Genomic DNA, 21,540 nt, shown 5'->3' with positions numbered 1-21,540 from the left:
GGATGCTGTGATGAGACAAAAGTGGACGTAGAAGAAGGACGTAGAAGAAAGACGTAGAGAAAGACGTAGAAGAAAGGAAGGATGCGATGATGTTAAGCTTAAAAGAAAAAGTTAGAGAAGATGAAGGAGAAGAAGAAGAAGACGAAGGACATAACGGTTGATGATAAATGTGAATGTGAATGAGAGAGAGAAAAAACAGGAGAATAAGAAGACATGGAAGGAAGATTAACGAAGATGATGTAAAGTGAAGAAGGCGAAAAAGACGAAGAAGAAGAAGGAGAAGATGATAAAGGGCAGTGAGAAGTTAGTATAGTGTGAAGGAAAATGGGAAACGTGTAAGATGGTGAAGTTGAGTGCAGGAATGAAGATGAGGGAGATGAAGAAGGTGGAAGATGAAGGTTGGTGATGTGTAGATGGGGACAGAGTGGGATGGTGTGAGTGTTTGGGTGTCTGCGAGGGAGAGGTGTAAGAGGGTGTGTTAATATAGAGTGACATCAGAGGAAATAGATTAGAGAGAGAGAGAGAGAGAGAGAGAGAGAGAGAGAGAGAGAGAGAGAGAGAGAGAGAGAGAGAGAGAGAGAGAGAGAGAGAGAGAGAGAGAGAGAGAGAGAGAGAGAGAGAGAGAGAGAGAGAGAGAGAGAGAGAGAGAGAGAGAGAGAGAGAGAGAGAGAGAGAGAGAGAGAAGCAATAACAAGACTGGATCCCTCTCTCAATAAAATATGAAAGGAAGGAAAAAGAAAAAGACAATATAAAAAAAAAACGAAGATAACAAGAAAGAGAAGAGGAAGAGAGGAGAGGAAAGGAAGGGGAAGGAAAAAATAATAAAGAAAGAAATAGGAGACAGAAATAAAACAAAAGAGAAATAGAGAAACGAAGAGAAAAAAAACATAGACGGAGAAACCAGAGACAAGAAACAGATGAAAAAAAAGAGTAAAAAGATGAATAAAAAAAAAACAGGAAAATAAATATGAAAAAAATAAAACAGAAAACGGGAAGAAAAATGAGAAAATACAGATTAACAAAAAAAGGAGAAATAGGAAAAAAAAAGGTTGAAAAATACGAAAATAGGTAGATGAAGAAAGAAAGAAACACACACACACACACACACACACACACACACACACACACACACACACACACACACAGGAAGGCAAAAGTTGGGGAGTTTGATATCTCACGTTGAAACTACCCCATCGACTTTCTCTTTAGCGCGGAAGGGCCAGCCAGCTTTAACTAGCTTGCGTGTGTGTGTGTGTGTGTGTGTGTGTGTGTGTGTGTGTGTGTGTGTGTGTGTGTTAATGTCACTCTATGTATTTTGTTTTCAGTTATTTCTATTTTATTCTTGTCATCCCACCCACTCCCATTTATTATGTTCAGTTAATTAAACCCTGTACACCTTAATTACCTGTCTGTGTACGTTAATTAATTCCTGTGTGTACCTTTCTGTAACCCTGTATGTGTACCTGTACCTTACGTCTCCCCCCTTTACCTGTCCGGATGACCCCCCCCCCCCCCCATGACGTGACCTTGTATTGTACCTGTACCTTACCTGTCTGCCCCCTTTACCTGTCCGGATGACCCCCCCCCTAGACCCTCCATCCTCCTCTCGCCCAGTAATCTGTGTTGTTCCCAATGTCATGCCTGTCTGTCTCTTAGTCTGTTCAGGCGCACAGGGAGCGGCAAGGCTTCGGGATCGACCCAAAAGAAATGAAAAGTTAGCCCAGCCATGGTAGTATATTTTCCAATTATGTTTTTTTTCTCCTCCTTTGGCATCTCTCCGTACCTGGCTCTTCCTGCACTCAGCACCGCCACGCAGGGCCTCTCCACGGTAGCCTTGTTCCGCAGTAGTCAGCACTCACTCTACGGCCTCTAAATAATAGCCTCTGGAGACCTACTGATACTATATATATTAACCGGCCTTTCCTATGGGGCTCTTACTGGTGATGGGTGACTTGTGTATTTTCTGGTGTGTGTGTGTGTGTGTTTGTGTGTGTTTGTTTTCTTTCTCCCACGGTCAAATCACATGCTGGACTCGTGATCGTGTTTGTGTGTGTGTGTCTGTGTGTGTGTGTACATTCTGAGTTCGCTGCACAGATAGAAGTTGAAAAAGAGGTATATTGTCCAAAAAACTATCGGCGTCATTGCGAACGATAGATATGGGGAGTGAGCGCAAACTAGTGAGAATGGACGCTCTGGGTATCAATGTTGTCCGTTTTAGACTTTATTTTATATTAACGCCTACGCTGTGATTTGGGATTTACTTTCTTAGCTGACTGTACATTGTCGTTTGGTTTTGTTGTTGCTTTCGTTTATGAATCAAATGTTTACGTCTGGTCTGTCTGGTCTGGTCCATCTGTCTGTCTGTCTGTTTGTCTGTCCGTCTGTTTGTATTTCTTTTCATTTGCCTTCTCTTTTCTGTTTTCTGTTTTTTTTCTCTTCTTTTGTCTGTTTTTCTTCTCTTATCTTCTCCGTCTACTTGTGTTTACTTAATTGTGTGTGTGTGTGTGTGTGTGTGTGTGTGTGTGTGTGTGTGTGTGTGTGTGTGTGTGTGTGTGTGTGTGTGTGTTTAAAAAGCTGTTTTCCTCCAAAAAATAAATATGAGAGAGAGAGAGAGAGAGAGAGAGAGAGAGAGAGAGAGAGAGAGAGAGAGAGAGAGAGAGAGAGAGAGAGAGAGAGAGAGAGAACCAGACAGACAGAGAGACAGACAGTGACACAAAGAACACCCAGACAGACAGACAGACAGACGATATTTATTTGAAGCGAAAGAAAGAAAACATAAACAAAATTCAAACAACCTTTTCGAATTCACCCCCCCCAAAAAAAATACAATAATGACCTCAATCTATTATATTCCCTTAAGCGCAAAATTTCCATAACCTAAAATCGACAATATGTATTTTCTGACCATACTGCGAGACCATTATTCACTCTAGGAAGAAGTGAGGGAAAGAGAGGGTAACAGGAAGGAAGAGGAAGGGAGAGAACGAGAGGGGGGGAGAGGGGAGAGAAGGAACGGTGAGAGAGGGAAAGAAGAAAATGTGGAGAGACAGGGAAGGGAGAGAAAGTGACTAAGAGAGGGAGAAAAGGTAAGAGGAAGGGAGAGGACGGGGGGAGGGAGGGAGAGGAGGAATGGTGAGGGAGGGAGAGAAGAAAGTGTGATTGGTGGAAGAAAGAGAAATGAAGAGGCAGGGAAGGGAGAGAAAGTGAGAGGGAGAGAGAAGGTAGCAGGGAGAGGGAAGGAGAGAACGAAGGAAGGGAGGAAGAGGAAGAACGGAGAAAGGGAGGGAGAGGGGAAAATCTGACATGAGAAAGCGAGAGAAAATGAGAAGACAAGAAAGGGATAGAAAGGGAAGGAAGAGAGAGAACAAAAGAAGGAGGAGGAGGAGAAGAAGAGAAATGAAAAGTAGTTGGTGGAAATGTTAGAAGAAAGGAATTAAGAAGAAAAATATGATAAAAAGAACATAAGAGATGGGTGAGAGGAAGGAAGGGGAAAGAAAAACAAGAGAGAGAGAGAGAGAGAGAGAGAGAGAGAGAGAGAGAGAGAGAGAGAGAGAGAGAGAGGAAAGGTGAAGGTGATGGAAGGGTCAGGGCTCACTGGAGGAAAGATGTGGGGGTGGGGGGGAAGAACGGGGAAGGAGTGAGGAGGAGAGAGGGGTCTGGAGGAAGAGCTGGATGATAAAGGAGAGGATGAGGGAACGCTGGCAGGATAAGGATGCGTTTAGAATGGATAAAGAGAGCACCTGGGGAAGGGAGGGGAAGGTAAGGTAAGGGGAAGGGGGGTGAGATGGGGAGGAAGGGGCAGGGAGAGAAAGGGAGAGAGAAGAATGAGGGGAAGGATAAAGGGGAAGGGAGAAGCATGAAGAGAAAGGGGAGAGGGAAGAAGAGGAGAAAGGGGAGGGGAGAGAGAGAATGTGAGGAGAATGAGGGGAGGAAAGGGGTGCATGTAAGGAAAGGAGGAGGGAATGTAAAGGGAGGGGAAAAGGAAAAGAAGGGGAGGAAGGGGAGGGGAGAAAGAGGGAATGTGATGAGAATGAGGGGAGGAAAGGGGTGCGTGTGAAGGGGAGGTATGAAGGGAGAGTAAGGTAAGGGGAAGGTAAGGCAAGGGAAAGAAGGGGAGGAAGGGGAGGAGAAAAAGAGGGAGTGAGGGAATGATAGAGGGAGGGAATGAAAGGGGGGAGGGAAAGGTAAGGTAAGGTAAGAGGGAAAGGGGAATGAAGGGGAATGATTAAAGAGGAAGGGAAGAATGGAAGAGAACGTATGAAAAGGGGGAGGAGGAATGAGGGGAGGAATGGAGAGGGGAGGAAAGGAAAGGGTAGAAGAGAGAGAAAGGGAGGAAGGGAAAGGAAGAGAAAGGGAGAGTGAAAGGAGAATAAGAGGAATGATGAAAGGGAAGGAAAGTATGTGAGGGAAGGTATGAAAGAAGGGAGGGAGGAATGAAGGGGGGGTAAGAAAAGGGTAGAAGGGAAAGAAGGGGAAAAAGAGAAAGCGAGAAGAGAATGAGAGGAACAAAGAGGAGGAGGGTGAATCTGAGGGGTATAAAAGGGGAGGAGAGAGGAATGAGAGAGGAGGAATGAGGGGGAGGGGAGGAAAGAGAGGGAGGGAAGGGGAAGACGAGAGTGAGAAGAGAATGAGAGGAATGATAAGGAGAAGGGTGAATCTGAAGGGTATGAAAGGGGAGGAGAGGGGAATGAGAGGGGGGGGAAGGAAAGGGTAAAAGGGAAGGGAAGAGAGGGAGGGGAGGGGAAAACGAGAAAGTGAGAAGAGGATGAGAGGAATGATGAAAGGGGAGGAGGGAGGAATGAGACGGGAGGAATGAAAGGGGGGTAAGGGGAAGGGGAGGGGGGAGGGGAAGGACAGCTCACTCAGCACTCACGGCAGCAGGGCACAGCAAAAAAAGAAAGGTCAAAAGGACAGACTCAGCACAAAGCTCCTATCTTCCTTTTTTTGGGGGGTATTTGTCATTCACATCGTTTTTGTCATAAGAACTTAAAAACATAGGAGTCTGTCTTTGAACCTAAGCTCCCGTGAATCTAACCCCACCTAATATCACTGTCCATGAATTTATCTAATCATTTTTTTAATGTGACAGCTGTATTGGCACTCACCACATGACAGCTCAGCCTATTCCACTCATCTACCACTCTGTTAGTAAACCAATTTTTGCCTATGTCACTGTTGAATCTGAAATTATCCAGTTTAAATCCATTACTACGTGTCCTACCCGGTTCTCTTACCAACAGAGCCTTATGAATATCTCCCTTATTAAAAAGCCCTTCATCCATTTATAAACCTCCATCATGTCTCCTCGCACCTTTCGCCTTTCTAGAGAATGTAAGTTTGTCACGTTCTCCATCTCCCTCTTTTCTTGTTATTTTTTCTCTTTCTCTTCCTTCCATGTCCTCCTCTTCCTTTTCCTCCTCCTCCTCCTCCTCTTCCTTTTTTTTCCTCCTCGTCCTTTTCCTCCTCCTTTTCCTTCTCCCCTTACTTCTCCTCCTCCTCCTTCTCCTTCTCTTTCCTCTCCTACATCTATATATCCTTCTCCTGTTTCTCCCCCTCCTCCTCCTCCAACTCTTCCCTTGACCTCCTGTGAGTTATCTGTTTGTTTGCTTGCTTGTTTTGATTTTTCTTCCATCTTTCCCCCCTCCCCCTCTCTCTCTCTCTCTCTCTCTCTCTCTCTCTCTCTCTCTCTCTCTCTCTCTCTCTCATGCCTTTGCCCCGTCCAACGCAGGTATCCGCAAAAATGTGGAGTCGACAACCTCTCTCGCGTCGGCTCGCCTAGTTTTAAGAGCAAACCACCGCGATCGGGCCAGGAGGTCTGCGTGGTCTGTATTTCTAAGCATTCTCTCTCTCTCTTTCACTCTCTCTTCCTCTCTCTCTCTCTTCCTCTCCCTCTCTCCCCCTCTCTCTCTCTCGTAATGATCTTGTACAGTGCAGTTTTAGTTTTTTTATCTAACGAAGTAGGTTGTAGAGAGATTTGTATATAGAGCAATTTCCCGCTCATCGTAGTTTTATCACCATCATCATCATCATTATCATCACTTTCATTATCACAAGCTCAAGTTTTGGTCTATATATATCACAATAGTTCACCCTTGCCCACTATTCCTCTTCACCACTACTACTGCAACTACCACCATCACAAACACCATCACCACCGTCACCACTATCACCACCACCACCACCGACCTCTTCTTCTCCATCCCTATCATCACCCTGCACCGCTTTTTTTCTCTCCCTCTCCCTCAACCACCCGGGAAGGAGTGTGGCTTTGTGATATACTTAAGGGAGAACACGACCTTGGAACATGATAAATAATAAGGGCAAGTCTAAGGCCGGGCGTCCCTTTGTCCGTGGTCCGTGGTCCGTGGATGTGTCCGTATCAGTGTTCGTGGCTTGGTGTTTTGTGGATATCATATTTTTGTTTCTAATTTTAAGCTTAAATTCATAAACTTTTGAGGTATACTGTGGTAACCCGGGATGTCACACTAGTTCTAAGTCTCGGAGTACTGCTACGGAGATGAGCACTGAGCCCACGCGCACCTATAGCGTATACAATCTTAATCATAATAACACAGAAATAAATTAAATCAATATCAGCTGCTCGATTTTTTCTCATATATTTGACTCTGCCATGATACTAATTCGGATACGGATACGGATACGGTCCAAGGATTAAGGACAAATTGATACCCGGTCTTAAAGCTCTATAGAAAGTAACCTACACAAACGCTACTTTCTGGAAGGCATAAAAACGAGCTCTAATTGCATCCTTATCTTCCTGCGTGACCTCTGACCCTTCCTTCCCTCCGCAGGACCGGCCTCTTCAGGAGAAACTCACGCGAAAGCTCCGGCAGCAGGTCGTCCAGCCCCTCGAGACGACCCTCCAGCCCCAGCTCAGCATCCTCCAGCCCCGCCACCTCCCCCGTGCCCCCGCGACGCTCCAGCCCCACCCCGCAGTCCCCGCTCATCCGGCGCAGTAGCAGCTCCTCCCCGCAGCTCACTCCCCCCGTGCAAGGCTACCCGGAAACACGGAGAGGGTCATCCCCACTCCGCTCTCCGCTCCAGGGCACGTCACCGCTCTCATCGCCGAATAGAAGTTCATCTCCGACTAGTCCCAAACGTGGCTCCTCCCCAGTTCGCTCCCTAAGCTCCTCCCCAAACAGCTCCCCGGCCACGTCACCCAAGCACCCACAGTCGCCTTTCATCTCCCCAAGACACACGTACACCTCCCCGCCTGGATCACCTAAACGCTGTCCCTCCCCGGTATCCTCCCCGAAGCGATCCAACTCGGCACCGAACTCCCCCCAGCGCACGGCGAAGAAGTTGACGCTGTCCCCGCGGAACATGCTGCGGCAGTGCTCCCTCTGGCAACACTCCATCAAGGTCAACGGCGTGGACAGCAAGTCAAAGTACATCTCCGGCCTGGTTCTCGTCGACGGTGACCGAGAGCTGACTCAGAACGAAAAGGAATTGCTCAGATCGCTAGAGGAGAAGGGAGTTCCAATCCGACAGCTTAAACCGGACTCTGCTGCAGCTACCCACTTGTCCAGACAGACGTCCCTTCCCCCACAGTCCCCACAGGATAAGTCACCGCCTCAGCATCGTTCCCTGAAGAAGCAAGCATCTCTCCCGCCACAGCCTAAGCCTTCACATCCATGCCACCCGACCGTCCTGGGGTCCTACCTACAAATCTACCGTCAGTCGTCGCTACCGGAGGAGTGCGAGGACTTGGGGGACCATACCACGCCCTCCTCCGACCACCAGATGTACCGCTGGATCACTCGACAGGCTCCACCCCCTGAGCCCCTGTCGTGCCCATATGACGAGCTGTTCCGTCAGGCGTCCCAGCAGGAGTCTCGGTACAAACCCAAACCCCTGGAGATCCTCAAGTTTGCGTCCGAGGAGAATAAGAACAAACAGAACGATCTCAAATCAGGAGGCAAGGACGGTGCCGTGACATCCTCGAAGCTCGCGTCAGACAATCAGGCGAAGGATACAATCAAACCGAGCACTTCCTCGTCTGTCATGCCCACCACCTCCGTCACGCCAGCCACACCTCTTACGTCTGTGTTGCCGCTTATCATCCCCATCACGTCCTTCACGCCCGCCACGCCTGTTACCTGCGTTTTGCCGACTATCCCCATGGCAGCTGTTTCGCCCGCTACATCCGTGACATCCATTACGCAGTCTGTCGCCGCCACCACATCTGTTAGCACGACCTCATCTGTTACAACGACCTCATCTGTCACCCCCAGCACATCAATCACCACCACCACATCCATTGCGCCCACCAAAACATCCACAACCACCTCATCCGTCACCTCAACAGCAACAGCGACATCAACCACAGCCGTCACCTCCTCCACCTCATCCAAGACTGTCAATACTTCTGCGTCGCCTGCATCAGTCAGTCAAGCTAAATCAGTTCCCTCCGTCGCCCCCACCGAAAGCCAGGTTGAGTCCTCGGTGGTAGCCAACTCGTCGCCTAGAAGGACCTCAGTACAACGCCCACACGAGCTCCCAACCTCCAAGAACACATCTCCCAAACGCAAGCCACCGTTCTCGCTACCTAACAGACCAAAGAGCAAACAAGGTACCTCTTCGAGATCTCCTTCGCAGTCACCCCAAACTAAGACTCCTCCCTCAATCAAGCACGACCAGGAGCATGAGTCAAAGCCTCCCGCTATTGCCGGAGAGGAAAAATCTGGGAAAGACGTGGAGGAAAAGTTGGTGTCCGAAGCAAAGCAGAATTCAGACACAGACCCCCGAAAGGATAGATCAGATTCACCCTCTGGTTCGAAGTCTGTGTCCTCGCCAAAGCATCGCCACAAATCAGGGTTCACTGTGAAACATGAGGACACAACTCATTCCCGAAAGGAAAGATCTGATTCACATTCAAGTTCGAGGTCAGTGTCCCCGCCTAAGCATCGCCACAAACCAGGGTTCACTGTGAAACATGAGGACCGAAAGGAAAGATCCGATTCACCTTCAAAATCGAGGTCGGTGTCCCCGCCCAGACATCGCCACAAATCAGGGTTCACCTTAAAGCAAAGGGAAGCTTATCGTTCCCGGAAGGATAGATCTGATTCCTCTTCAAGTTCGAGGTCTGAGTCCCCGCCAAGGCATCGCCACAAACCCGGGTCTGCCGTGAAGCAAGAGAAGACAACGCCTTGTTCCCGAAAGGACAAATCGGACTCGCCTTCAGCGTCGAGGTCTGTGTCGCCGCCAAAACACCGCCACAAGCCAGGGGTCGCCGTGAAACAAGAGGAAACAAAGTCTCATTCCAAAAACAAGAAAGACCTCGACCAAAGTGAACACTTGAAAAAAGATCCCAAACAAGAAACTCCTTCAGCTAAAGTACACAAACCCGAGACCTCTTGTAAGGTCATGAAGCAGGAGGAAATAACAACTCCCAAAACTAAGAAAGATCCCGAGCTTAGTGAACCCTCGAAAAAAGACCATAAACATGAACCTCCATCAGCTAAAGGTCCCAAACCCGAGACACCTTTGAAGAAACAAAAATCAGTGGCCTCCATGAAGCAAGATTCTCCTAAGTCTGGCTCGTCTGCAAAGCAAGAAGCAAAATCTGGACCCTGTGTGAAACAAAAGAAGTCAGTTGAGTCCCCCGTGAAGCATGACAAGAAGCCAGGGTTCCCCGTAAAGGTGGACAGCCGGCCAGACTCCCTCTTCTTCAAAGACCCCAAGCCAGGTTCCCCATTGAAGCAACACCACAAGGGAGATTCACCTTCAGTTAAAGACCAGAAGTCAATCACTCAACTAAAGAAAGATCACATGCCAAATTCTCCTCCAAGTAAAGAAAATGAGACAGGTTCTCCTTCACACAAAGAACGACAGCCAGTCTCTCACTTAAAGAAAGACCACAGCTCAAGTTCTCTGTTAAATAAAGAACACAAACCAGGTTCTCTGAAAAATAAAGGAGAGAAGACAAATTGCACCTCAAAGCAAGACCATAAACCAGGATCCTCCCTGAGCCGAGACCACACGACAGGGTCATCCTCCCCTAAGGACAAAAAGCCAAGTTCCAACCTGAATCAAGAGCACAAAGAAGGGTCTCTCTCAAGGCAGGACCAAACACCCGAGAATCAGGGACATCCGACATCAGGATCCCCTGTGAAGAAAGGCCATAAATCGGACTCTCTCCCAAGGCAAAGTCAGAAGGTAGATTCTCCTTTGATGAAGGACCACACCCCAGGGTCCCCCTTGAAACAAGACTTTAGGCCGGGCTCTCCATTGATACATGACCACAGAGCTGGGTCCCCCTTGAAACAGGACTTCGGACCAGGATCCCCTTTGAAGCATGACTTTAGACCAGGGTCTCCTTTGAAGCAGGACTTCGGACCAGGATCCCCTTTGAAGCATGACTTTAGACCAGGGTCTCCTTTGAAACAGGACTTCGGACTAGGATCCCCTTTGAAGCAGGACTTTAGACCAGGGTCTCCTTTGAAGCAGGACTTCGGACCAGGATCCCCTTTGAAGCAGGACTTTAGACCAGGGTCTCCTTTGAAGCAGGACTTCAGACCAGGATCCCCTCTAAGAAAGGACTCACGACCAGGGTCCCCAGGATTCGGTACAGTGGTCATTTCAAAAGTCTCCCGGTCACCGTCTGCCTCCCCCCCGCCGCCCAAGCTGCCGCCGCCCCCGCAGTCCCCAAAGCGTTCTGGTGACCGCAGAAGAGGAAGCGTTGCGTCTTCTACGACGCCAGACTCTCGTCGAGTCATGACCAAGCCTCAATGTCACACCCACAACAACCCCACGCCCCCCACCTCTCAGCATCCCTCGCCTCCGCCCACTACTCCTCCCCAGCAGCAGCCTAACCCCCAACAGGTGACGGATATGCAGCAGCAGCCCGTCAGACCGTCAACACCAATCAAGGAACAGCCACGATCCAGTCCCCCGCTTCCTGCCTCTCCGCGACCACTGCCCAGTTATGTCAACCAGGCAGAGCAGCCGACTTGTCCTCCTTGTCTGCCCATCCAGTCTCGCCCACGTGCCTCCCTAGAACCCAAAAGCTGCAATATGCCATCCTCCACCACCGCTTCCACAAGCCTGAACCCAGCTCCTCAGAATGCTGGGTCTCGGAACAGCATCTCTCCAAACGCCGAAGCTTTAAAGTCCGAGAAGGATTCTTGCCCTACTCAGCTGCCTCCTGGAGTCAACGCTGGCCAGCCACCCGCACCCACCCGTCCGAACGAACGCTCCAATCACCAAACACAGCCTACAGCTTCCAAGAGCCCTCCTCCCAACACTAAAGCTAAAGCATGTGGTTCCGAGGTTATTAATGGCACAAAATCTCAGTCCCCGTGTTCTCAGAAACCTGCTAAAGACTGTGGTTCTAAAATTTCTCATGACACAAAAAGTCAGTCTCCATGTTCTCAAAGATCTGCTAAAGACTGTGGTTCTCAAATGTCTCACGACACAAAAACTCAGTCTCCATGTTCTCAGAAGTCTGCAAAAGGATGTGGTCCTCAGGTTTCTCACAACACGAAAAACCAGTCCCCATGTTCTCAGAAATCTAGAGGGGTCGCTGTGATGGCCGTTGTCGCCTACAAAGGCTCCTCAGGTTCCTCGCAAGGCAAGCAACATGGAAACACGTTTCAGAATTTCCATGAACTGTTCAAAAAATGTTCGGTGAGGAATCAGCCGCAGGCGGGGGAGTGTTCCATGCAGGCCTCCCCGCCGAGGGCCGCCGAGACGCACCAGCATTCCCTCGCTACTCGCGGGTCGCGCGCCCTCCCCTCCAAGTGACGCCAGAAGTACTCGGCGTCGTCAGCACCAATGGCATAACTAACACGACACCAACCAAGTCCCTCAATCATGGACAGTGACTGAGGTCCTGAGCGGATCACTGAGCAGAGCCGCCGTGCCCTAGCGCAGCCGCATCCTTCATGACACGCCTCTCTGGCCCTAAGAGGAGTATGTTCAAATAAACCCGAATTATTGAGACAGCGGAGCAGCTGGCCCGCCTACGTTCACGGTGACGTTAAACTACCAGACAAAAAGTGATGTGGGTCGAAGAGCTTTCTTCGTCCCTGACACAACCAAAGAACTTTTCCCGGTGCCTCGTCGCCAGACACCGCCCAGCGTCCTGCTGCCCTGCCGCGTGCCAGGCTTCGTGCACCGGCAGCGGCGGCTCTTTGAGTGACTGCGGTGCGGCGCGTCGAGCCCACCAGACTGTGACAGTCAAGACTCTAAAGACTAAGATTAGTTTACAGTGATAAGTGCATTTAGGAGGCCTTGTATTGTTCTGAGTGATTGACTAACACTTCAATCCTTGGTGTTAGTCGCTGGTAGGAGAGAGACGTTGAGTCGAGTGGCTCAGGCGCGTGATAATGGTTTACAAACTTCATACGAGTCACAAAACAAAGTAATTTTAGGCTAAGGAGTACTCGCACAAGGCGCGTCCGTGCTCCGAAAGGTAAGCGACGTCGCCTCGTGGTTGCTACTAATGTGTAGAGGAAAACTCGCCTCCAACGAAACATAAAACACAGACTTTGAATACACCTTACTGAAATTCAGTCACTTGTTACAGATATCACTGACAGGAAACGATATAAGTTTTTAAGAAAGCGTTACACCCCTTGGAACTGACATCTCAAGAGGCCGAATTCTCCTCCACACATTCAACCCTCACCCAATCCTTTTATCTCCCCCCACACGGTTCGCCACGCCTCGCCAAAGGGTCGGAACTCCCTTCAGCCCTATTCCCCGAGGCATGGCGGCCGGAGCAAGGGAGCAAGCCTGTTCTTGTGTCTTTGAATCACAACGCACAAATCACCAGATTGGACAGTCCGCGAGACGCCTAAACAACACTAAAACAACTCAGCCCTTCAAGCCATCACGCCTGTCGGGCACCACAGACTAATGAAGACACCTGTCCCTTCACACCTGTCTCTGGCCCCGAACTCGACAGGAGAGCAAGCTTAAGGTCCATTTTTTAATCCAGTTCCTATACGATTCTCAGCCATGTAGTCTCCGCTTACTGTAACGGTTGCGAAGGCTTAGCGGCTGCAGTAGTCTACCCTCAGTGCCCTCACCCACCCTGCTCACCCTGCCCACGCCCTTGCCAGGTAGTACTGCTCCCTGCTCTCACTCTCACACCACGTCCGGGTCTCTTGGCGTGTTCTGGGACAACTTTATAGACGGCTGTTCGTTTCAGTGTTTTCTTTTTCTCTTAGGTGCTCATAGTGTTCTAGTGAGTTCCTTACCTGTAGAAACCTTCCTCACGTATAGTTTTCCTCTCTCGAACTATCTCTCTCTCCATCTCCCTATCTATCTATCTATCCCCAGCACGTTTTAATGTCTTCATCTCCTCCCCTCCCATCCATTAACTCCTTCGCCATAACCATTACCTCGGCCAACCCTTCCTGTGCACCACCTCGATATTCACTTCCACTTCAGTATGATGTCAAAAGATTCATATTCCTGTTCTACTCTGGTCGTCTTACAGGCCCGGACACACTTGCCACAGAACACTGAAACATTGCTCCGAACATGTTACCAACGTGGCAGAAACATGTTCCTGAACCTGCTTTACCAACACTTTCAAAGCAATGGCTGATGACATTCGGAGCAAACATTATAACATGCTCAAAGCTGACTTGCAGTCCACACGAACACGCGTCTGTAGCGGTGCTCATCACCGTGTCGGCGGCTGCGGGTCTTTGTTATAGTCAGACGTTACTTTGAATCAGCCATTGCTTTGAAAATGTTGATATGTTCATGGACATGTTTCTGCATGTTGGTTACACATTCAGAGCGGGCAATGTCCGGGCATTCCCACGACCACTATTTTGATCCCTAAACGCCTTTAATCGGGTATACCACCACTTTAAAACCACCACCACCACCACCACCCTACACTCACCACCGCCACCACCACCCTACACTTACCACCACCGTCACCTCACCACCACCACCACCACCACCTCACCACCACCGCCACCGCCATCTTCAGTGTGTGTACCATTTTATAGTTTCACTCGCCTTCATTCACCAATCATTTCAACTGTGATAGTGGCTAGATAAGATATATTACTTTTCGGTGTTATTTTTCGGCAGAGTTACGTACTTTTGGTGTTGACTCACTCACTCACTCGATTGTTCAGCTTCACTTTTCCCTTCTTCCCTTCCCTTCCCTTCGCCCCGTTGCGTTGCCTCGAAATGCTCACGCAGATTACACATACGGTAAGATAATTCGCTTTCTCCAGCACTATGCCTTTTAACGAATGCATATACTTAGCCTAGACAGCGCTATAGTTAGGTAATAATAATAATAATAATAATAATAATAATAATAATAGGGCAGCCAACGTACCGTGTCAGCGAGGAACCCGCCGTGTCTCCCGCCCTCACGTTAGCCCTCCGCCGCTTTCCCTCCTTCCCTTCCTTCCTCCAAGACGCCGCCGCGGCCACCACAGACAACACAACAACACATGGCCACTGCAGGATGGGAAGACGGGTTAGAATCTACACACAATGGGTCGTATTCGCTTTACAAACAAACAAAAAAAGCAGTAATAGTAAATTCCGGGTCGCCGCTGCCACCACGAATACAAATTAGTAACTGCAGAATGGGGGTTAGGTGACCAAAGTAGTAACAGTAGATCTCAATTATCCACAGGCGTTACCATGTCACTCTTTAACGGTGCCGGAGACAGACCAAAGGGGCTAATACACTGGGCAAATTTTCCGCGGATCTTCAGTCAAACCACGATTTCCGCTAGCGTAATTCTCATTTGTTTCTTGTTATTGCTGCTGATGATGATGGTGAGTAATACCGTCGTCCTTCGGGGAAATCTACCGTAGCTTTGGAAGATCGTGGACACGTCAGAAAACCACGGAAATATGAGAACCACGCCAGCGGAAATCGTGGTTTGACTGAAGATTTGCCCAGTGTAATAGCCCCTTAAGAGATGAACAAAAACCAATGCAATGGCCGCAAACTAGTCATGCAAAGAAAATTATGGACTAAAAAAAGGTCATCAGTCTTATTCGAAAATGGTCTTATATGATCAACACACAAAAGATTCCATTAACCTTGCGACCAAGATCACCAGGAAAGACTATAGCTAATGAGAGGAATTAGGTCACTTAGAATCACCACACAAAAGAATATATCAACCTTAAAAATAATAAAAATGTAAGGCAATACTAAGTCTGTGCCTACCAAACCAAAGGAGAGGCTGTCTATATAGAAGGCCTTGTCCCGCGCGCATATTCCCGAAGTCTCTCCGGGTATGTGGTCCTTGAGTGAAGACGCTCGGCTGTAACTTCGAAACTAACCACGGGAACCCAACCTAACCTAACATAACTTAACCTATCCTGCCTATCCCAACCTATCCACACATTCGAAACTAATCACGGGAACCTAACCTAACCTAACCTAACATAACTTAACCTATCCTGCCTATCCCAACCTATCCACACATTCGAAACTAATCACGGGAACCTAACCTAACATAACCTAACATAACTTAACCTATCCTGCCTATCCCAACCTATCCACACATTCGAAACTAACCACGGGAACCTAACCTAACCTAACATAACATAACTTAACCTATCCTGCCTATCCCAACCTATCCACACATTCGAAACTAACCACGGAAACCTAACCTAACATAACATAACTTAACCTATCCTGCCTATCCCAACCTATCCACACATTCGAAACTAATCACGGGCCGTTCTGGAAAATACTCTCATTGTGATTCCCACTCAAAATTACGTGATGTATTTCCAACCAAACCTTACTTAACCTAACCTAATCTAATCTATCCTGCCCTGTTCAAGATTAGGCGGCACATACCCGTACAGACTTCGGGAATATGAGTCCCGAGCTACCCACCTTTATGCAAGATACAGACGATACATATTTATCTTCTCTTTCCGCGTCCATCTTTAGATCAGGAAAGGTGGATGTCGCCTACCCTCGCAAGGCTCTACCCTCTGTATGTCCTGCCCTTCGCGTCATGCAGGCAGAGCTTCGATCATTTCTTCCCCAAAGGCAATGCGCTGCCCTTACATGCCCTATAGCCTATATCTGTCCTACCCTCAGCGTTATACCAGCAAACTTCATGCCATTGCTTCTCCATAGTCTCGCCGCGGCCCACAAGGAACCCCAGTAACCAAGCCTCTAGATTAGGAGGTCGTGTTCGAGTAGAAAGTTGAGGGATAGTAGAGCATTTTCGGCCGTTCCTTCGCCTGACAGAAATGAAACCAGAGCAAATTGAGCTGAAGAATTTTAACTAACTTTTGCCATAATGAAGAATGTTCATCAATCTTTATTTTGAAAAAAGTTCTTATATATCCCTCAGATCAATTTTCTGGTATAAGTATTGATTGTCAGGTTGTGTCCGAATTTACGAACGTACCATATCTCAGAGCAGCGCGGCGGCGTCTCTAGCCCTCCCAGTTACTCCTAGCGGTAGCCACCCAGCAAATAGTGACAGTAGAGTGACATCACGAGCACTACGGAAAGTACTAGATGCCTAACAGCTCCTTGGCGGTATAGGAAAGTAATCTGGAGTATCGATTTAGTCAGCATTCTAGAAACTTTTCTTACAGCGATCCACTTGTACCCGCATTTTCAGTATCACTCACGACCCATATGCAAGACAGTACTGAAAGCTGGTGTACCTCATGCTGTCTGGTGTTTAACTATCTATTTGGCTGTCTAATTGTAACAAGGAGGAGTCAAAGTGAACATACCACCACCACCAAGTACTGAAGAACCCTGGTTTAAGTTTACTACAAGAAAGGTGGCACTGGCCAATTGTTACCCACGTCCTCCTCCTCCTCCTCGTCCACCACCTGCTTGCTTGCCCGCTGTTGAGGTGCCGACCAGACCTGTGATGCGTTAGGTTAGGTTAGGTAGCGGGTCTAACCTAACCACAATACTTTTCCTCGTTTAAAATCCGTGGAACTTTCTTTCGTTGATTAAGGAACGATTATTGTGCCTAGTCTAATGTGTCTGTCTTAAGTCTTCTTCGCTGCTTCTCCTCCCGCTCAGAAAAAAAATCGTTGCGAAAAAAATATTGGATTATGGATGCCGTTTATATTTTTCTACGTATCTCTTATTTGAAGGCTTTATAATTACACTTTTAAATTACTATTGAAACCAAACAAACCAATACAAAAAAAAAATTCAACCGAGTCCTAATTAGGTGAGTCCGAATTGTTACATATTGTTAATGTTGAGAATGTTTAAAGTTTATATGATGCGTCTACCAAACACGTGAACATATCCTTGTTGAAACAGCGTATACATGTTCTTCTGCCGTAAAAATTTAGTTGTACATAAAAAAACTTTGAAACCAGAGGACTGTGTATGCGTTCATGACAATTATCGGCTTGTTGATATTTTTCTTACCCACGAACAAAACCGTGATGAATACAGCGTCACAGAAGGCCCGGCTCAGGATGGGTCCCGACGGTATCTCCAGAGCCTTAGAATTGTACAGTTTGGCCAATTTGATCGCAGGCATCATGTTATTACTAAAAGAACCGATCGAAATTCAAACTCATGCTGATACAAAACTCTTCTTGTGCTTTAGGTATGGTTAAGTGTAGTGCCTGACCCGCCTGATGTGGAAAGCCTCCCGAACTCACTCAGCGAGGGGGTGGTACCTCTTTGGCCGACTGATTAAGGAGTAATTTTCCCATCTAGCCGGTCGCGGGTTCGATCCACGGCGCCGGCAAAATCCTTTCCGGATCTGGATTAATTTCTTGTTATTTCGTGACACGCAGAAGTCGTGTAGATGCCTGGTATAGTGGAATTCAGTGGCGTTACATAAGATCTCGAAGTACCTAGAACAAAAACACTTGTGTCAACATCAATTTGAAATTCGCACGCTCTTTTGCAACGATGCCAAATTGTCGTACTCTGCCTCTTATGTTTGCCTATTTCCGACCCCAAAACTGCTTTCATCACCCAAATAACTGCCTTCATATATGGTTATCGTTTAAATGGTTAATTATTGGTGCTTCTTGGCAACATTTATGGGCCAGAAACCGGTAAATACGCGGCTCTGAGTACGATAATCTGGCAACGGCGCTCTTTTGGTAACAACATGGCGCCAGTGAAGATGAAGGCCACTCTCCTGTTCTGTGGCTCTGGGTGTCTCTAGTTAGGCCGTGCCCCGCCAGAGCGCCGCGACAGCACACGGAAATGCGGCCCCATAGTCACGCCTACCCACACCCCTAACGCAGCGTTGCCATCTGACACTTCTCACTACCAAATTGGACGAGATCTGAATATGAAAACTTTTGGTGCTGGATTTGAACTGACAACTTTAGATCATTTCTTAAACTATACGCTCATGAAAATAAAGTACAAGTTTCCATTCATAAACTGGTTCAGATATGATCATGAAATATCTGGTACTGGACTTGAACTGACTACTTTTAAATCACTCCATACACTGCACACTCGTGAAAATAAAGTACAAGTTTCTACATTCCTATTTTGGAGCAGACCTGACCATGAAAAATCTATTACTAGATCTGAATGGACTGTTTTTATACGAATTCTTACACTACACTCTTGAAAATAAACTACGTGCATCTTATTCTAAAGTTAGTCAGAAACAAGTACAAATGAACAAACTTTCTAAAATTCTGATATGTAATGAATAAAATGGATTTGGTAATGAGTCTTCGTCGAGATCTGGCAACACTGCTCACGAATCCTCCCGTCACAGCCTAGTAACACACGCTCGGCTTCGCTACGTAGCTGTTTTTTACACTTTTAAGCATGGCTCGTCGTACGGTGTGCTCACCAACGCTATAACGCAGCTTCCAACACAGGCTAGGTAGTGATATTTTCGGGATAGCTATAACGACATCTTTTTCCCTCGCTCTCTTGGTTGTGTTTCCAAATTTTCCTTTCCCTTCATACATGTCCTTCTTTCTCCCCTTTCTCTATCGTCCATCAATTCCACACGTCACATTTCTTTCTTTTCCTTCCTTACGTTATTTCCAACTCTCCACCTTTATTTTCCTTCCTCCTATATTTCGATCTGTCTCCATTTGTCCTTTTTTTTTCCCTCCATACACGAATTCCTTTATACCTCCTCTCTCCATTCTTCTTATTTCTCTCCACACAAGAAATCATTTATATATTTTTTTCTCTCCATTTCTTGCCTCACACTACAAACCATAATCTATATTTCCATTTCTTTCCATTCTTCCTTTCTTTCCACACGAGCATTATTTTACATCTTCTCTTTCCATCCTTCCCTTCCATACAAACATGCCTATAATACCTTTTAATTTCCATCCCTTTCTTGCCTTACACTGCGTACCACCATAATCCTCTTTAACCACTTATTAGCAACGTTTTCTCTCCATTCTTCCCAACTTTCCAAACACGCATTTCATCCTTCCTTTGATCTCCTTTTGAATTCCATGCCACACGCTGCATACCACCGCCATCCTCTTAGTTATTCTTTACATTACGCTACGCTGTTGAGGGGTCGCCTAGGTCCCCCTCCTCTTCCTCCTCTCCGCCACACCACCTCCCTGAAACCTCTTGGCCAACCTGAGCTACGCAAAGACGAAGCTTCTACTGATTGATTGACTTTTATGTTTCGTTTTTTCTCCTGAGTTGTGAAATAAAGAGTTTTACAGTAGAGACTAGTTTTGTAACCTCCGTATGTAGTTTGTAGTTTCTTGCTTGCGGTGTTGGGTGTGAGTTTCAATAGAATAGTATTTTGGACAGAGATTAGATTCAATAGAACAATAGATTATAAACTGGAAATAATCTTGGCTCCGGAGCAGAGGTAACCATCATCACGAGATAGAAATCATTGGAGTTACTTGTTTGAAAATAAATATATTGAAGAAGCAAAAGGAACGATACAGAAATTTTGGACGAAATGAGATAAAAAGAAGGAAAGAATAGAAGGAAAAGGAATGAAGGACTACATTAGGGAGAGCCGTTACGAAGGTGAAACTCCTGACCGTCAACAGAACTGAGAGGTAAACAGAGGGAAAGTTGGAAAGTTTCGTTCAGTCGGCGCAACATCTGTGGTCATATGCCGAAGAGAGACAGAAGGGGGAAGGAATTATAGAAGGGAACAGATCCCAGGAGACGGGACACAACCCCCGATTAATACCTGGTACCCATTCACTGCTGGGTGGACAGGGGCGTAGGGTATCGGAAAAGCCGCCCAAATTTTTCCACTCCGCCCGGGAATCGAACCGGGGCTCTCTCGATTGTGAGCCGAGTGCGCTAACCACTGCACCACGAAGACCCCCGTAAACAGAGGGATGAATAGAAAGAAAAAAAAATGAGGGAGAAGATAAATCAAATCAAAAGACAAAAGCAGAACCCACAGTGAAAATATAGAGACAGAAGTGCCGTTACAAAAGGTCATACTTCGCCCCACCAACTGAACTGAACTAGAAACACTTATATAGTAACCTGACACCATTAAGACAGCAACGAGACGGGTGAGGGATAAGAAAAGGTGAGGAGTCTTAAGCTCAGGACGATGCTATCCCAGTTATCTATTTACCGATATTACGACATAAATCGGAACATAAATATATATGCTAGTGACAATATGCAGCATTAACTCTAATCATCTCTAATTATATCTACATTTTATCTATACTTTGACCTACTAGCACAAACCAAGAGGAAGGGTGGGAAAGGGTGGAGGAGGAGGGAGGGGTTGGGCAAGGTTTCCAGATTGTCTTACTCAGCCTCTTATATTTACCGACTTCCGACCCAAAAGCTGTCTGGTGGACCCCAATAAGGAAATTCACTTATAATTATCGTTAAAATAGTTAATTCCTGATGTTTCTTGGCAATAGTTAGGCGTCAGAAACCGGTCAATACTATGCTCTGAATACGACAATCTGGCAACGGTAGGGTTGGGTAGTGTCTCGAACGGCCGCTCTATACTCGAACACTCTGCCCAAGTGAAGCAGAATCCTCCTTACCCTTCCACTATAACCTCCTCCACACTTATTTCCATCTGTAAATAAGACTAACCTAATGGGGATTTCCGCCACACCAATGGTCCATGTTCTCAGGGCACTCAGAACCATGGGAAAACACGATAGTTCACCGGGAGAGCCTACGAGTCCGCCCACGTGTTTACAAGGTCATGGCTGCCTCCACTTTACCTTCCGCCCGCATCCTGATCTAGTGAGTGATGGCAACGGGGTAAATAAGCTACCAGCGCTCCCCGTCTCAGAGGTTCATTACTAGGATGTATAGGCTGGTATTCTCAGACGCTTCCACCTCTCACATCAACTATTTCCAAAGGCCGAAATGGAGATTGATAGGGTTTTCATGAGTGCTTTTTCACGTTCATGGTACAGAAGAAGGGTCAAACTACCACCAGGGTCATAAAAGTACCTGTGGAAATGTCGAAAACTCAACGAAATCCTTGTCAAATATCATATGGCGATTGATAGGGTTTTCATGAGTGCTTTTTCACGGTCATGGTGCAGAGGAAGGGTCAAACTACCACCAGGGTCATAAAAGTACCTGTGGAAATGTCGAAA

General features: G+C 47.2%; 1 protein-coding gene and 1 long non-coding RNA gene across 3 annotated transcripts in view; one reads left to right on the top strand and one right to left on the bottom strand.

The window, feature by feature from the left end:
* The window catches only part of LOC127004600 (serine/arginine repetitive matrix protein 2-like), a 69,240-nt gene extending 54,926 nt beyond the window's left edge, over positions 1 to 14,314 (top strand). For both annotated transcript variants that reach the window (XM_050872584.1, XM_050872676.1), the window contains one exon: positions 6,813 to 14,314. In XM_050872584.1, the coding sequence (XP_050728541.1) occupies positions 6,813 to 11,766 (4,954 nt within the window). In that variant the 3' untranslated portion in view covers positions 11,767 to 14,314. The remainder of the gene's footprint in view (positions 1 to 6,812) is intronic.
* The window catches only part of LOC127005636 (uncharacterized), a 91,141-nt gene extending 70,469 nt beyond the window's left edge, over positions 1 to 20,672 (bottom strand). Inside the window, exon 1 of the long non-coding RNA XR_007758774.1 lies at positions 14,336 to 20,672. This is a non-coding gene — a long non-coding RNA (uncharacterized LOC127005636). The remainder of the gene's footprint in view (positions 1 to 14,335) is intronic.
* Between the last annotated feature and the right edge of the window lie 868 nt (positions 20,673 to 21,540).

This window comes from Eriocheir sinensis, chromosome 1 (genome assembly GCF_024679095.1).
Source record: "Eriocheir sinensis breed Jianghai 21 chromosome 1, ASM2467909v1, whole genome shotgun sequence".
In the NCBI taxonomy this organism is placed as follows: domain Eukaryota; kingdom Metazoa; phylum Arthropoda; class Malacostraca; order Decapoda; family Varunidae; genus Eriocheir; species Eriocheir sinensis.
The sequence above is the reverse complement of the archived record's forward strand: the minus strand, read 5'-3'. Positions and strand labels throughout refer to the sequence as shown.